Source organism: Benincasa hispida, chromosome 3, assembly GCF_009727055.1.
Source record: "Benincasa hispida cultivar B227 chromosome 3, ASM972705v1, whole genome shotgun sequence".
In the NCBI taxonomy this organism is placed as follows: domain Eukaryota; kingdom Viridiplantae; phylum Streptophyta; class Magnoliopsida; order Cucurbitales; family Cucurbitaceae; genus Benincasa; species Benincasa hispida.
The window spans coordinates 1,368,492-1,385,450 of NC_052351.1; the positions used below are offsets into that span (position 1 = coordinate 1,368,492).

General features: G+C 35.0%; 2 protein-coding genes across 2 annotated transcripts; one reads left to right on the forward strand and one right to left on the reverse strand.

The window, feature by feature from the left end:
• Positions 1–10,752: 10,752 nt before the first annotated feature.
• Positions 10,753–14,418, forward strand: LOC120073311 (transcription factor bHLH144). The gene is made up of 4 exons (XM_039026071.1): positions 10,753–10,924; positions 11,552–11,693; positions 12,004–12,194; positions 12,890–14,418. Exon 4 carries the CDS (start codon positions 13,204–13,206, stop codon positions 13,954–13,956), a length of 753 nt encoding a protein of 250 aa, XP_038881999.1. The 5' UTR covers positions 10,753–10,924; positions 11,552–11,693; positions 12,004–12,194; positions 12,890–13,203; the 3' UTR covers positions 13,957–14,418.
• Positions 14,419–15,708: 1,290 nt separating this feature from the next.
• Positions 15,709–16,938, reverse strand: LOC120074759 (putative beta-D-xylosidase). Its single transcript, XM_039027992.1, has 2 exons — positions 16,497–16,938; positions 15,709–16,413 (listed from the first exon to the last, which is right to left on the reverse strand). The coding sequence occupies exons 1-2, from the start codon at positions 16,933–16,935 to the stop codon at positions 15,800–15,802; spliced, it is 1,053 nt and encodes a 350-aa protein (XP_038883920.1). The 5' UTR covers positions 16,936–16,938; the 3' UTR covers positions 15,709–15,799.
• Positions 16,939–16,959: the final 21 nt, after the last annotated feature.

Sequence of the window (16,959 nt, forward strand, 5' to 3'; positions counted from 1 at the left end):
TAAGAAAGCAATCTATCTACTTACCTCTGCTTTGGGGAAGTTTGAACTCCATCTTGTGAATCTTGTGAAGCTAAGTTCCCAGCTCCCAAATCAGACGAATCCCCAAGATGGTAGATTTGAGTCGACGCTCTGGCACTCACACCCATGTAAATCAAAGGACTGCCTCAATGGCAGGAGTTCCCAACTCACTCAAGATTGAGGTCATGTTACTTATGGTCATCCTAGTGAAGTGAAGTCTCAGTCATGAATGGAGTTATATGGCGAGATGTTAACACTTCGAGGTCAGGTTTTATATAAACTCTTTATATAAGATGCCCCGCTTGTCTTGTTTGCTACACAATAATCAAGATCAGACCATATGTGAAAAATCACAACACTTGTAACAATTCCATAAAGCAGGCCGCGTCCATAGTGTTACCAGGATAGGTTTTCTCCTCCTATATCCATATACTACAGACTATTTTGGTTGTCACTTAAGACATGATCCACTTGTATGTCACTACATACATGCTTAAGTTACATAAAGACAACCAGGGATATTAAGTTTATTGGTTTGTGGTAAAATAAAAACAGCTAAATGTGCAAAGTCAAGAAGTGAAGTAAATATCATATATATTATACATCACAAGCGTTCTTACAAAGTTGTTTACAAACTACAGGACATGAGACTTTAGGGCACAAACCCTAATAGGCTCAACAGTGTTGGCTCAATAAATCCCCCATTTCAGGGGTAATACCAGGTAGATAGTTGGGAACATAGGGTATAAGACGAAATTCATTTCTACTCGCTTTTAGGGATAGTAAAGAGATCGTTCCTTTAAGTACTAACTCTAGGTCTTGAACAAGAGGCCCCACCTTCTCATTGGCTCGAGAGGGACTCGATTTGGTGATTGGATCACGAACCAATTGTTCATTAGAGGATCAGTGAGACTTAAGGAACAATGTGTAATCTCGGGGGGTAAAACAACTTTTGACCCAACCGTTATTATGAACAACCGATGAAGAGTTGACTTACCGATTATGGTTATATCGAGTGGACAAAAATATATCTACAGTGAGGGGAGTGCAACTACTGGACTTTAGTGGAGTGACCCGGTAATCAACGAATGTTGATTAATTTGGTTTAAAAAGTTTAGCCAACTATCTCGGATCATTGTAACCCATGATTTGTAGGTCCATTAGGTTCTCTTACTAACTCACAAATGGGTTATGCCTTATAATAGCGTGATGAGAGAATTCGAAATGTTCAAATTCGAATTAAAGGAACAAGTAATTATATACGATATAATTATGCGTTTTATTAGCAAATTAAACGAAATTGGAGAATTGGATAATAATTAAATTTGATTTTAATATCAATTATATGAATAGGGATTCATGTTAGGAATTGGTGTTTAATTAATTTAATATTTGATAAATTAATTAAATTAATTAAATTGTTTAATTAATTATTAAGAATTATTTTTATTAAATTAATTATAGAATTAATTTTTGGTAAAATTAAAAAATATTAATTATTGAATTGACAATTTCATTTTATTTTTGAAATTTTGATTTCAAAATTTGAAAATTGAATTTTGAATTCAATTTGAACAATTGAAATAATACTTAGTAGTTTTTTCCAACTAAAACACCTCAAATTCCACCTTGATCATGAAATCTTGGTGTCAAGCTTTCGTCAAATGTTGATTGCATGTTTAACTTGACAAAAACAATTGATTTTGCTGAGAAAATAATGGATGTTGAATGTTCATGTTCTTCAAACACCTAAAAAAAATTCTATCTTATTCACTTTAATTCTAACTTATTTTGGAATTCACCTTCCAATCTAAGGTCCTAGAGGATAGTAGGGAAGATCAAGTGGTGGTCTACAATCATTTGAAGAGAAAATTCAAACTGGAATTGCTGAATTAAAAAGTTCAACAAAGGTATAATTTTTAAAACCCTATTCTTTTTAATATGAACATGCACGTTTCTTTGCTAAAATTGACGGAATTAGAGTGATTAACATCCTAATTGCTTTTGCTAATTGTATGCTAACTTCATCAAATGGTATTAGAGCATGATTTCAGTACTCAATTAGTGTTATTTCTAGTTTGGTGAGTATTTTTCATAGGTTGTATGAAAATGGGAGTTGATTTGGATAATTTCAGTTTTGAAATTAAATTTTCCTTCAATTTAGTGTTAATTGTTGTAATTGGCTCTTATTTATAGGTCTTAATGTATGATTAAGTGTCTACAAATTTGTTAGAGTCAATAGAGTTGCAATTAGGTTATAATTGAAGAAAGAAGCAAGGAAGGTCAACTGTAGAAAACCATATTTGAAACTATTGCAATATAGTGTTGCAATGTTGCCAGTAGAGCGTTTCAACGCAGTTCTTCAGATAGCCTGTGGCGTTACAACGATGGGATGAAACATTGCAACATTATTCATCCCAAGCCAGGAAGCGCATGCTTGGTCGAACCGGTGGTTCAATTGAACCGATTCATCCGGTTCGAGTCAATGAGGTCCGGTTCAACCAGTTTTAGATCAGTTCGGGTGGTTCAGTTCGGTTCCGGTGGTTCGGTTCCAGTTTGGATTGGTTCATGTAGTTCAGAGGTTGATTGAAGCTATTTTTAATTATTAGTGTAATAATTTAGGTTAATTTCTTTGCTTAGAATGCCAAAACTGGTCTATATTAGTGTGTGTTTAATTATTTTTGCATTATGAATGTATGTTATAATTAAACAAATCTTGTATGTGCATATAGTATTCCATGTAGATTTAAAATCCCACCATAGGAAGCATGTAACATGCATTGAAAGTATGTTATAAATGGTTATAATTTATAGTATGCATGTGTTAGGGTTTCATATTTTAATATAAAGTGTTATATTAAATTGTGAAATGCTTGATGCAAGTCATGGATTGAAAGCATGTCTATATTTTATAAAATGATATAAAATGGATTAGACATTTAAAATCCATAACAAAGATAAGATGCATGCTCACCTAGAGTTAACAAATAACAACTTGTTTTAATAGTTAAAATAAGTCGTTATCTTATAAAACTTTGGTTACAAATGCACCCAGGCTAAAATCTTGAGATTCCTATGTTGTGTCTACTTATCGTTTTTAGGTGACATAAGCTAGTCGTTTTACAACGGTTATCCCTTTAGAGGGTTGTAACATGGGATTTGGAACAACTCAAACTCTAGAAATGGATAGAATTTTTTAGGTCCATTCCCAACCTGACTTTTTAATTCGGTAGCATTGTTGAGGCCAACCTCTGAGGTCTGAAAATTGAGGGTTAGACTTACGAGAATTGCTAAATATTAGTAAGTTCTTGACCAAAAATGGTAACTAAATGACTATAGGAATAAGAGTTATTCTGAAATTAGTATTTAGTCAATAATGTCTTGCTTCAATGAAGGAGTATTTGACTGCCCCTCAGTAGCATCTATTCTAACTCACTAAAGTATCGTTGCAAATAAATAATTGAAATTTGGGTATATTATTACTTTTGCTAAAATTTGTTTGGATATAAAATCAATTTACTAATTAGAATTTGTTTAAATTTTCAGCATGTAGAATTCTTCTAAAGTACTCACTTCCGACAAGTTTAACGATCTTAATTTTTCAACATCAAATATAAACATTGTTGGAAATGTCCTAGAACTCGCAGTTCGTGTTAAACATTCTATTTATCAATAAAATATTATTGAATATTTTATTCAATAAAATTGTTGATTTTGCACTCTATTATGAAAAACCAATAAACATATTCATGGTTATAGTATGAATACTTTAACTTTATGTAGTGACATAAACAGAATCAAATTAATAGTATATAGCCTAAATGGTCTATAAGTATATAGATGAAATTGGGTATCTCATCCTAGTAACACTATTGGATGCGACCCATTTTGTATAGGTAATACAAATGATGTGATCCACAGATCATTCATGTAGAGATATGTGAGTGGAGGCATCCTATGCAATGAGTTTGCATATAGACTAAACCACGAAATAGTCACTTTTCTTTATAACGACCGTTTACGTTAAAACTGACTATTTCATTTTTAAGTAACCTAGGATAACTCTATCTTAATTCTAAGCTAGCTATGAGTTCCTTTTTATTCAGGATTATCCTTTGATCTGCATGGGTGAGAGTAGTCCAACAACACTGCTCAATAAGCCTTCCATTTTGGGGATAAGACCGGATGGTTAGCTGGGGACATAGCCTTATAAGATGGAATTCGCCCCTGCCCATTTTAGGGTTAGCAGATAGTTTGTTCTGTTAAGTACTGATTCCAGGTCTTGAACAATCGGGGCCCGCCTTCTCATGATAGAAAAAGAACATGATTCATAAGTAGTATTATGAATCGAATTGTTCGTTAAGGGGTCAGTGGGAACTTAAGGAACGAGATATATTTACAGGGGTAAAACGATAATTTTTTATCCAGTTGTGAGTACGAACGACCTGTAAAGGATTGACTTATTGATTATAGTTTATATGGATAGAAATATATCTACAGTGAGGAGAGTGCAACTATCGAGATATAATGGTGTGTCTTGATAGTTAATGAATAGTAATTAATTCGATTAAAGAGTTTTAACAAATTAATTACAGATCATTGGAGCTCATGATCTGTAGGTCCATTAGGTCTCTCTACTAGCTCATTAAATTGGAATAACAAACTGAGTATTGATGTATGAAATTAGGGTTATGAATTTGAAATGTTCAAATTCAATTTTTAAGGGTTTCGATTAGTTGTATATGATACAATTATAAACGTTTAATTTAATTGAAATTAAACGGAATTGGAAAATTAATTAATATTTAAATTATGATTTAAATATAAAATTGATTCATTGGTGATATTAATATTTTATTAATTTAATATTTAGATATTAAATTAATATTATTAAAAAAACAGTTAAAATTAGTTTTATTTAAATTAATTATTTTGAATTAATTCGATAAAATTAATTTAAATAAAATGATTTTTTGAAATCATTTTAAGTTAATGGGTTTTTCCAATTTTAGGAAAAACCCACTAACATGTTTTATGGAATATCATCAAATTTCAATTGTTCTTGGTGATGATCTTCAAGCTGGAGCTGCCCAACATACAACTCTATACATTTGCATGTTTTTTACCTATATATTAAAGCTCCATGCATGAAGATTCGTGAGAGTCTGAAATATATTTTCTGAATTGATAACCTAAAAACCTTACTCTCGTTCTTCATCAATTCAACTTGTTCAAGTGTTTCCACTACACATTCCAGCTTGAGCATAATAGAGAAGATCTCAGTGGTAGTCCATCGGTGATTCAAGCTCTATCTTAGTGTTTTTCAGTTGATTTCGTGGAGGAATCTTCAAAGGTAATATGTGTTTCAAACCCTCTTTTGAATATCATATGTACAACATGCTTAAAACTCAAATTAAATGTAGTTTAAGTGCTTATTGATTTTATGGTCTTCCGTTGCTTGTTATATCATTCCTTCAAACATAATACTAGCAGATGATGATTTAAAATTTGTTTTAACAGAGGAATGTTCTCCATCTCTCAGCTCATCTGCAAACCAAAGAGTTTGGAATGCATATGACAGGTGGATTAAGACAAAGGAAAAGGCCCAAATCCATATCTTAGCAAATATATCCCATATACTAGCTAAGAAATTCAAGAACATGATTTTTGTTATAGAAATCATGGATTCGTCACAGACATTGTTTGCACAATTTGTCAAGAACGATATTCTTGAAAATGTTTATAACTATGACATAAAGGATAGAACCTCTGTTAATGAACAAGTTTTGGATATGTTAGAAGTAATAAACACGAATGTCATAGATAAGGAAACTAAAAAAGCACAACAAAGTAAATATGATTTACTTGTCACTAAAACATGTTTAGTGGAAAATGATAAATTAACCTGGATATTAGTTCAGGTGTCACTAATCATGTTTGTGCTTTCGCTCAGGAAACTGATAGAAGGCGAAACAACCTTTAAGGTAGGGACCGTGAAGTTTGTTTCAGCTAAATCAGTGGGAGATGTGAAGTTATTTATTGAAGATAGATTCTATTAGATTCTAAAGCAGTGAGAGATATGAAGTTATTTATTGAAGATATTGGATTTAGGTATCGCTAATCATATTTGTGCTTTCGCTCAGGAAACTAGTTCCTGGAGGCAACTTATAGAGGCGAAATAACTTTTAAGATAGGGACCGTGAAGTTTGTCTCAGCTAAAGCAGTGGGAGATATGAAGTTATTTATTGAAGATATATTTATTTTACTTGAAAATGTTTATTACATTCCTTCCATAAGGAGGAATTTAATATCTATCTCATTTTTATTAGAACAAAAGTACAAAGTCTCTTTTGAATATAATGAAGTGTTCATTATTTCAAAAGGTATTAAAATATGTTATGCAAAACTAGAAAATAACTTATATGTATTAAAACCAACTGAGACAAAAGTTATTTTGCATATAAAAATATTTAAAATAGTTGAAACTCAAAATAAGAAACAAAAAAATTCTCCTAATGCCTACATTTGACACTTAAGACTTGGCCACATTAATCTCAATAGGATTGAGAGATTAGTTAAGAGTAGACTCCTAAATCAGTTAGAAGAAGACTCTCTACCACTATGTGAATCCTATCTTTAGGGTAAAATGACCAAAAGAACTTTTATAGGAAAAAATCTAAGAACCCTTAGAGTTCATATATTCAGACCTTTGTGGTCCGATGAATGTTAAAGCACGAGGAAGGTATGAATATTTCATCAACTTTATCGATGATTATTCTAGATATGACTAAATTTACCTAATGCATCATAAGTCCAAAACCCTTGAAAAGTTCAAGGAATATAAGGCAGAGGTTGAGAACCAGTTACATAAAAAGATTAAAATACTTTGATTAGATCGAGGTGGTGAATATATGGATTTAGAATTCCAGGACTATTTGATAGAACACGAAATTCAGTCGCAACTCATAGTACCCGGTACACCTCAACAGAATGGGGTAGCGGAAAGGAGAAACAGAACCCTATTGGATATGGTTCGTTCGATGATGAGTTATGCTCAGTTGCCTAATTCTTTTTGGGGCATGTAATAGAGGTTGTTGTATATATTTTGAACATGGTTTACTCGAAAAGTGTTTCAGAACACCTTATAAGTTATGGAGAGGACGTAAAGGTAGTTTACGCCACTTTAGGATTTGGGGATATCCATCACATTTATTGGTACAAAACCCAAAGAAATTGGAACATCGTTCAAAAGTATGCCTATTTGCAGGCTACCCCAAAGAGACAAAAGGTGGTCTATTCTAGATCCTCAAAAAGATAAAGTATTTGTATCAACAAATACAACCTTCTTAGAGGAAGATCACATAAAGAATCATCAACTTCATAGTAAACTAGTATTAAATGAAATGTCCATAAAAGCTACAGACAAGTCAACAAAGGTTGTCGACCAAGCTGGTCCTTCAACAAGAGTTGTTGATGAAACTGGTACTTCACATCCTTCTCAAGAATTGAGAGTGCCTTGATGTAGTGGGAGGGTTATTCAACAGCCTCACTGTTACATGGGTTTGAAAGAATCTTAGATCGTCATACCTGATGAGGACTTAGAGGATCCATTAACTTTTAAACAGGCAATGGAAGATGTGGATAGAGACCAATGGATAAAAACTATGGACCTCAAAATAGAGTCTATGTACTTCAATTCAGTTTGGAAACTTGTAGATCAACCATAAGGGGTAAAGCCTATTGGTTGCAAATGGATCTACAAGAGAAAACGAAACCAAGCTGGTAATGTACAAACCTACAAAGCTAGACCTGTGGCAAAAGGGTTTACCTAAAGAGAGGGGGTGCACTATGAAGAAACTTTCTCTATAGTTTCCATCATTAAGTCTATTAGAATAGTCTTATCCATTGTTGCTTTATATGATTATGAAATATGGCAAATGAATGTCAAGACAACCTTTCTGAATGGCTATCTTGAAGAGAGTATTTATATGTCTCAACTAGAGGGATTTATAAAGTAGGGTCAAAAGCAAAAGGTTTGCAAGCTTAAAAAATCTATTTATAGGTTAAAACAAGTATCTCGATCATGGGATATGAGATTTGACACTGCGATCAAATCTTATGGCTTTCAACAGAACGTCGATAAACTTTGTGTTTACAAGAAGATTGTCAATAAGACTGTAGCTTATCTGGTTTTATATGTTGATGATATTTTATTCATTGGAAATGAAACAGGATTCCTAGTTGGCGTTAAAAGATGGTCGGCATCGTAATTCCAAATGAAAGATTTGGGAGATGCACAATATGTTCTTAGGATCAAAATAGTTCGGAATCGCAAGAACAGAATGCTAGCATTATCTCATACATCTTATATAGACAAGATGTTGTCTAGGTATAAAATACAAAAATTTCAAAAGAAGCATGTTACCTTTCAGACATGGAATTCATTTGTCTAAGGAACAATGTCCTAATACACCTCAAGAAGTTGAGGTAATGAAACGAATTCTTTATGTATCAACAGTTGGAAGTTTGACGTATATCATGTTGTGTATACGCCCTGACAAATGCTATGCAATTTGAATAGTCAGCAGATATCAGTACAATCCTGAATATGATCATTGGACTGTCGTTAATAACATCCTCAAGTATCTTCGAAGAACGAGAGACTATATGCTCGTGTATGGTGTAAGGATTTGATCCTTATAGGATACACTAATTCTGACTTTCAAACCGATGTCGATTCAAGGAAATCAACTTCAAGATCAGTATTTACTCTGAATGGAGGAGCTATAGTATGGAGGAGTATCAAGCAAAGTTGTATTGTTGACTCTACCATGGAAGCGGAGTATGTAGCTACATGTGAAGCAACTAATGACGCAATATGACTTAGAAAGTTTTTGACCGACTTAGAAGTGGTTCCAAATATACATTTGACGATCACCCTCTATTGTGATAACATTGGAGCAATTACAAATTTCAAAGAACTTCTGTCAATTTGAACACTTCAAACTGACCCAAAAACTGATTCTTAACTTGAATCCATTAAGCTACCAAGGGGACCTTATGGACTTGTGGTTCGAAGCTCCAACGGTACATGAATAGCTAACTAAACTCTTTAACCACAAGATCCACCATCCATTAACTGTCAGACATTCCACTAAAGACTAACAACTGCACTCTTCTTACCACAGATATATTTCTACGTCCATCGGATATAACCAGTCAACAATACAATAACCTTCACAGATGCTCGTAAGTATAGCTGGGCAAATTTACCGTTTTGTCCCTGTCGTTACATCTAACTTCTTAAGTACCACTGATCCTTCTAATGAACAATACAACATAGTTCTACTATGTGTGGACACCTCTCAGGCCATGAGAAGGTGTGTGGCGCTATATCGTTCAAGCCCTTAAGGGAGCAATTTATCTACTTACCCATGCTTTAGGGAATGAGTGAATTCCATCTTGTGTAGCTAAGTTCCCAGCTCCCAAATCAGAAGAATCCCTATAGTGGTAGGTTTGAGTCGGCAATCTAGCCACTCGCACCCATGCAAATCAAAGGATCACCCTCAAAAGCAGGAGTTCCTAACTCACTCAGGATTGAGGTCATGTTACCGATGGTCATCCTAGTGAAGTGAAGTCTCTGTCATGAATGACGTTATATAACGACACTATAACACTTCGTGGTCCGGTCTTATACAAATTTCTTTGTATAAGATTGTATAAGATTGTATAAGACGCCCTTGCTTACATTAATAATCAGGATTAGACCATTTGTAGCAAGTCACAACACTTGTAACTATTCTACAAGGCAGGCCGCATCCGTAGCATCACCAGGATAAGGTTTCCCTCCTATATCCATATACTACAGACTATTTTGGTTATCACTTAAGGCATAATCTACCTGTATATCTCCACATACATGCTTAAGTTACAATGAGAACCAGGGATCTTAGTTTATTGGTTTGTGGTAAACAAATAAAACATCCTATGTTTCATAGACAATAGTGAAGAAAAATATCATATATTATTACATCACAAACGTTTGTTCATACAGTGTTTGCAAACTACAGGACCCAACGGGAGTTTATGGCATGAACCCCAATGATTGGTGGTGTCTATCGGAAGGATGTGAGAAGATCAGATCTTCAAGGGGTAGTACGATCTCTTCCATTTTCCTCTATGTAATCAATAGAAGCATGCTAAGTGTCTATGTTTATCCTATTTATTTAAGTTACTATAAAACGAGTTTCGAAGACAAACGATTGTTTGCTTCCGCTATGTGAAAGTTCCAAATCTCTTCCATTGTGACCTTTGAAAATGATCAATTTTCTTGTACTAGAAATTTAGCCACTCCATCAAAAACATAAATCATGGCTTATAAGACCTTATTAAACCAAAAATGAATTGCGTATTTTTAAATTAAAAAAAATTGTAATCGAACAAACTTACTAAATCATAATTACAAAGGGATTAAAGCATAGTCAAAACTAATATTAGTCTTTAATTTAATTTTTTTTCTCTCCCTCTTTTCTTAAAATCCCCACACGAGGAGTTGTTTTCACGATACGCATTTGTCAAACTCTGTGGACCCCACTGCTCCATCCCATCACGCGTGCTCGATCCAACGGTTGTCATAGCATCCCATAATATACGGAAATCATTTCGATCCAACGGCTCATAGCTCTCTGGGTTTGACTATTGTCTGTCTCAATACATGATGCACAGATTCTAACAAAAACCCAACTAAAATTTATTAAATACTCTCTTCCCCCTACCTTCTTTCTCTCTCTCATCGTCCTGCCAGATCTTTAGCTTGCAGACCAAATCTGGGCTCTGATCTACCGAACTGTTACGAAAAATCGTCCGATCGTCTTCGTTTCTCTGCCTGATTCAGCTCTGGAATCACGTGGGTGAAATTTCTTGTTTCATTTTTTGAGGAAACTTGTTTGATTTCCGTTTCTTTTAGCTTGCTGTAATGGAGTTAGGGCACGTTTGATTTTTCCGGGTTCTCTTAATTGCTGGATGCGTACTGGAAGAACTTAATTTCCGAGTGATTTGTACTTCCTTGAGTTTACTGTTCTGCTATTTTTGTTCCTTCTTTACTGTAATTATTGTTAGTGTCTGGGGTTCTCTTTCGATAGTGCTTTCCTAAATTTAACTTAAAATTACTGTGTTATTGATTCTGATCTCGTTGATCTGTCATGTTTCTCTCTGTGTTTTTGGGTTGTTTTGTACTTGATTCCTTTTCGTCCCCTGTATGTTACTGAGAAAATTAGGTAAAATGAATGATTTAGATGGTCGGTCAGGTTCTGTTCAGGGGAGAACGTCTAACCTAGATTAGCGAGTACTTTCATGTTTTAACCTCTAATTATGTATATAAACATTGTTTGCTTAACGTTATTACACTTAACCGTCTTGGTTTTGGTCATTGGGGGTTCTGTCTAGATTTGCTTGTTGATTAGTAGAGAGTTCATGTCTGTTACATTTGTTAAATTGTACTTAATGTTTCTCTTTTGCTTGCTTTACCCTTCAGTTTAGGATTGGGTTGTCTTTTATTATCTGGAATTGGAGAATAGAATCAAGATGCCGTGGACATCCTCCTTGGTGAATTACAGCAGCAAGTGTGTTCGCTTGGTGGTCTTCTTTCGTGTCATTCTGTAATTTGTTTTGCATTGGTGAGATTTCCAATTATGTTGATTATTACCATACTTAATTAGACGTATAAGAAGTTGTCTTGGAGGAGGAATATTTTTCTTTTTGGTTTGTGGAAACAATGATCATTCACGGGCCTTGTATTCACTTGCCAATTGCTAGGAATTTCATGGGCTCTGCTGGATTTAACTTTTCTGTTTCGGAAGGTTTAGTGATCATTTTAAGTATCACCCATGGAAAAATATGACCGATTTTGTGTATTTGTTAATATTATTATCGTGCACTTGTGAAATTTAGGAAGTTCTTAAGCTATTTGCTTATGGTTGTGTGCAGGGGGAAATTAAAACGTTGACTTTGTTGGTCTATCTTACTTTTGCGGTTGTTTCACTTTTATATTACTGGTTGGAGGAGTGAGAATGTACATTGGTATAACGGGAAAGAGAAACAGAGCTGTTGAGGAAATTGGGAAAGTTAACATGAGTGTTGGAATCATTGCCTACTACCAAGTGATGCAAGTTTGTCAGGTAAACCATAATCTTTAAATTTTACGCTGTGGTGCGTTGTTTGTTGTTTACACTTCACACATTTGTAGTGTCTGACATTTAATGTTGTTAGTTGCCTCTTTACTCATCTGAAAAATATCCTTCAATATTAAAGTTTAAATTGATTTCTGAGAACATGGACCTTAGCTCCTATTTTTTCTCTCTGACCTTTCTCCAAGTAGCTATAGTTAATGAATAATACCTATTGATGATAAAGGGAGTTTTTACTTGCAAACAATATTGTAGATACTGGTGTTTAGTTCCCATCTTCTATCTTTTGATTGTTTAATAGCTAAACTAAGGTATTAGAATACATTTTCCAAATATAGCATACATATGTATTTTATTCATGTCAAGGTTAAGTTTTTTGCTCTCCTCTCATCTGTGTTGAAGAATATGTTTACTGTATCTCAAAGAAGTAGCTTTGTTTTGTAGCTGTTGGCACTCCTTTGGAGTTTTGGATTTGTATGAATTTTATAGTTTCAAAAATTGGTCACTGGTGAATATTTGAATCATTGCGGCAAATCCTTTTATCTGTTGATAAATTCCTAAAGCACATTATTGAATGAACTAATACCTTCTGTGATCATTTGATTGTCTTTACTGCTTCTGTTGTTGGACTACTAAAGCACTCCTACGTTTCCTGTTGTTGACGACTTTCAATTTGTTCTTTACAGGCCGAGTATTTTCGCCAGTTGCTAAAACCTGTCACGTAGGATAAGATTGCAAAAAGCATTTGGACATTGGGGAGTTAGGTGGACTGGCCTCCAGTTGTGCTAGAAGTGAAGAAATGAAATATTTCTTTCCTGTTTGTCTTTAGTTTGATATAAACATCTCGCTTAAATTTAAATGGCAACATATAGAGTTGCTGTGTAGTCTTCTCGTTAGTTACCATCCCGTTTTAATTTTCGTAATATAATAGCAAGCTCTCCTGGGAGAAGACACGGTTACTTGAAGTTTGGAGAGTTTCCTGTTTGTTTGTTTCTTTTACATGGATTTCATGCAGAGTGACCTCAACTTTTACCTCAAGCAGGCAATGCATCCCAGAGCAAACCAGGGGGACGATAATCACATGCAGATTCCTCTGTCGTCTGCCTTTCCTTCTGTTTTGCCTCCTGGGAGAAAAAACTTGGGACCTTTCAATAATGTTGAGTTTCAACCTTCTGAAGTTTGTCCCCAAAATTTCATCATCTTTGACCACACTGACAATCGAAGCCAAATCATGTTTCATCCTGCAATTGCCAACAAACTCAGTGGTCCTACTGCGAATATGTGCTCAAAGTACATTCAAAAGAACTTCTGCATCAATGACGAACATTACGAGGATAGAGAAATATCATCTCCTTTGATGGAGGATTTGGATGATATCGATGCATTATTGAGCTTGGATGACGAAGATCATGAAGACCTTGATGGATCTGAAGATGAAGAGAGAAGCACTGCAAGGTCTCATTTGAATTATGGGAATCAATCCCCTGATTCTTCATCCTCTTCTTACAGTTCAAAACCCAGGAAGAATAAGTCATTTAATCCTGTCCACAAGTCGTCAAGCAGCGGAAGCAGCTGTGACAGTGACATGAAACAATTAAAAGTGAAGAAAATGGTGAGAAAACTGAGAGAGATTCTCCCTGGTGGTTACCAAATGACGACAGTCACCGTTCTGGACGAAGCTGTTAAATACCTGAAATCTCTGAAGGACGAAGTGCAGAAACTCGGAGTTGGGGGCTTGGAGAATGTTATCTAAGGCTCTAAGGCTCAAAGTATGCCTTCTTGTTGCATCAGCTGTAGAACTCCGTAAGGATTCTCATATCCTATGCTTCTCCCTGCCACCTAGTACAAAATAAAAGGTTTAAAATGTTTCATGTCACAAAAGATTAGTAGCGGTTCTTCTGAATGTTTCGAGTTTCATATGCCTGCGGCTGATGTGACTGTGGAACCAAGATTTCTTGTCAGGCTCCTAGACTATGTTGTCAACTGTTTTTACTCATGTTTTACATCGGTGTCTAGAAGTTATGGGATTGATCTGCCGTTTATATTGGCATTTGTTGTATTTGCAGAATGTTATCTTTGATTTAAGACTACCATGTACTTTTTTATTTTGTCTTGAACGTCTATTATTCAATCTTTTCCTTGAATCATCATCAATGGCTTCCTTATCTGTATTTGGAAATATTGAAAAATCTCATAATATTCTTATGGTTTCAGAGAATCTAGCTACAGAAAATTCGAGTCTCTTTGTTTTGCTTACTCTGGAAAATGTGATTGATTCGATTGCCTTATCGACCTCATTAGCTGTAGTATTCCTCGTTACCACTCTTTATAATTGTTTTGTTGCACTGAGGCAAATCTTCGATTAATAAATAGGAACTTCTAAACTGATTTATGAAAGTGCAAATATTCGATTAATAAAATTTGTTACTCAATTGTGCTGAAGAACGAGTTACTGATAAAGTATTCAGAATAGGATATCGATGTTCCATTTGTGACATATAGGGATATACATGGGTTGAGTTGAGTTATTTTTTGGACTAACCTGAAAATTAAGTTGGTTTGATTGGCAAAACAAATGACCTAAATAAAGTTTCTAACCCAATCCTTAAAATTCGGGTTGGGTTGAGTTCTCGGGTTATACATTATTTTTTTATTTTTAATGAAAAATATGTAAACTTATATACATGACTGATAACTAAACCCAATTCTTAAAATTCGGGTTGGGTTGAGTTGTCGGGTTATAAATTATTTTTTTATTTTTAATGAAAAATATGTAAACTTATATACATGACTAATAACTAAAATCTCATGAAATTAAGACGCTAAATATCAAATAGACTTACATCACGATATCTTTTTCTTCCTCATTCTGATTTTTGTTTTCCTATCACGGATCTTGGTTCGCACTTTATGGCATTTCCACTATCAAAAAAATCCAATACCGCAAAGGATTGTTCATGGAACTACTATCGAGATTCTTTGGACCATTTTTCCTAGTATCATTCCGATGTTCATTGCTATATCATACAATTTTAAAAGAAAAATATTAAAAATTCAAAAATTAATCAATACAAAAAAATCAAACTTATATATATATATATAGATATATATATATTATATATATAATTCAGGTTGGGTTGGATCAACCCAGATTTTTTAGACAACCCACAACCCAACCCAATCCAATAAAGATAGAAAAATTCAACCCTAATCCAAGAACAAAACTAACCCAATCTCGGATTATTTGAATACCCCTAGTGACATTAAAAACTATCATTGGATTCACCTAATTTACAAACATACTTCAATCGTTGTATTAGATAACTAAGGAGGCATTCGGTGTATAGACAATTAAAGGAACGGAACAAGAAATTGATTATTATAGTAAATTATAATAATTTGTGTCTATCCGTAAATTATTTTAGTTTGGACGATAATAATAGAAAAGAGTAAAAAATAATATAAAATAAGGGCAAAAAGTAAATACAAAGAAGAGAAAATGGTGCCAGATCACAAACCATCTTTTCATCTCTACTTCCCTAACCAAAAATCTGACCTACCCCTACTTCCAAAAACCAAATAACATTAACAAAACACTAATTCTTCTTAAAGCCAACCTCCACAGGGAAAGAAACTTCTCCATCTCCGACGACTATGGTGTGGCCACCGGCCGGCAGCAGAGCGTAGCCAGTGAAATCAACAAGCCCCAAGCTCTTACAGGCATTCAACTTAAACGTTACCGTTTCACTATCCCCAGCGTTCAGAAACACCCTCTGGAACCCAACCACCTGCTTGATATGAGTCGAAGAAATACCACTCGGCGGCTTCGAGTACACTATCACAACCTGACTGCCGTCTTTTTCGCCGGTGTTCTCGACTTCCATTTGGAATTCGATCTCCTCAGAGCAAGTCAAGTCGTCGACCAGGGCGGCGGCGCAGTCGGGCTTGAAGACGTCGTCGTTGTAGGCAATGTCGCGGCATTGTATCGTGTTGCTGAGATCGACGGTGATGGACCGTTTGGCGGAAGTTAGGGTATAGATGAAAGAAGTGTAGCTGAGGCCATAGCCGAATGGATAGACGACGGGGCCGTTGTAGAATTTGTAGGTTCTTCCTGGATATCCGAGGCTTTCCACTGGCCGGAGCGGCATTGATGTCATCGGAAGCTTGTTCACGTAATCGGCTTCATACCATGTCACTGGTAATCTTCCTCCTGAAATGAGACAACAAAATCTTAGCCCTAATTTCAATTATCACCCTGAATTGATAAGTGAGGGCATGCTTGATCTTTTTGACCTGGGTTGAATTTTCCGAAGAGGACATCGGCGATGGCACGGCCGCCTTCTTCGCCGGGATATCCTGCCCAGATAATGGCTTTGATGTTGGAATTATTCTTAGCGAAAGAGATGTCGATGCCGCCGGCGGACAAGATGACAAGAATAACTGGGCCCTTAGAGACAGTTGCAACTTGTTGGATGAGTTGAGTTTGGTAACCAGGAAGAAGAAGATCAACTCTGTCCAAGCTCTCTGCTTCAATGGACAAATCAATACCAGCAAAAATCACAGTTGCATCAGAGTTCCTGGCTGCATCCATGGCTCCAAATATGAAGGTATCGTTTTTGCAGGCAATTGAATCACAACCCATTTTGTAGTTCACTTTTGCATATTCTGATAGCCCATCAATTGGAGACTTTACTCTGCATGGTACTCCTGCATTAGAACAAAAACTGAACATTTAGGATGCATTTGGTTTGACTTT

What these genes read in the sequence shown, in the direction of transcription:
- LOC120074759 (XM_039027992.1), bottom strand. Translation starts at nt 16,935, where the DNA reads ATGTTCAGTTTTTGTTCTAATGCAGGAGTACCATGCAGAGTAAAGTCT. An exon ending in CTTCGGAAAATTCAACCCAG is followed by an intron (nt 16,414 to 16,496) that starts GTCAAAAAGATC and finishes GTCTCATTTCAG; the next exon opens with GAGGAAGATTACCAGTGACA.
- LOC120073311 (XM_039026071.1), top strand. Translation starts at nt 13,204, where the DNA reads ATGGATTTCATGCAGAGTGACCTCAACTTTTACCTCAAGCAGGCAATG.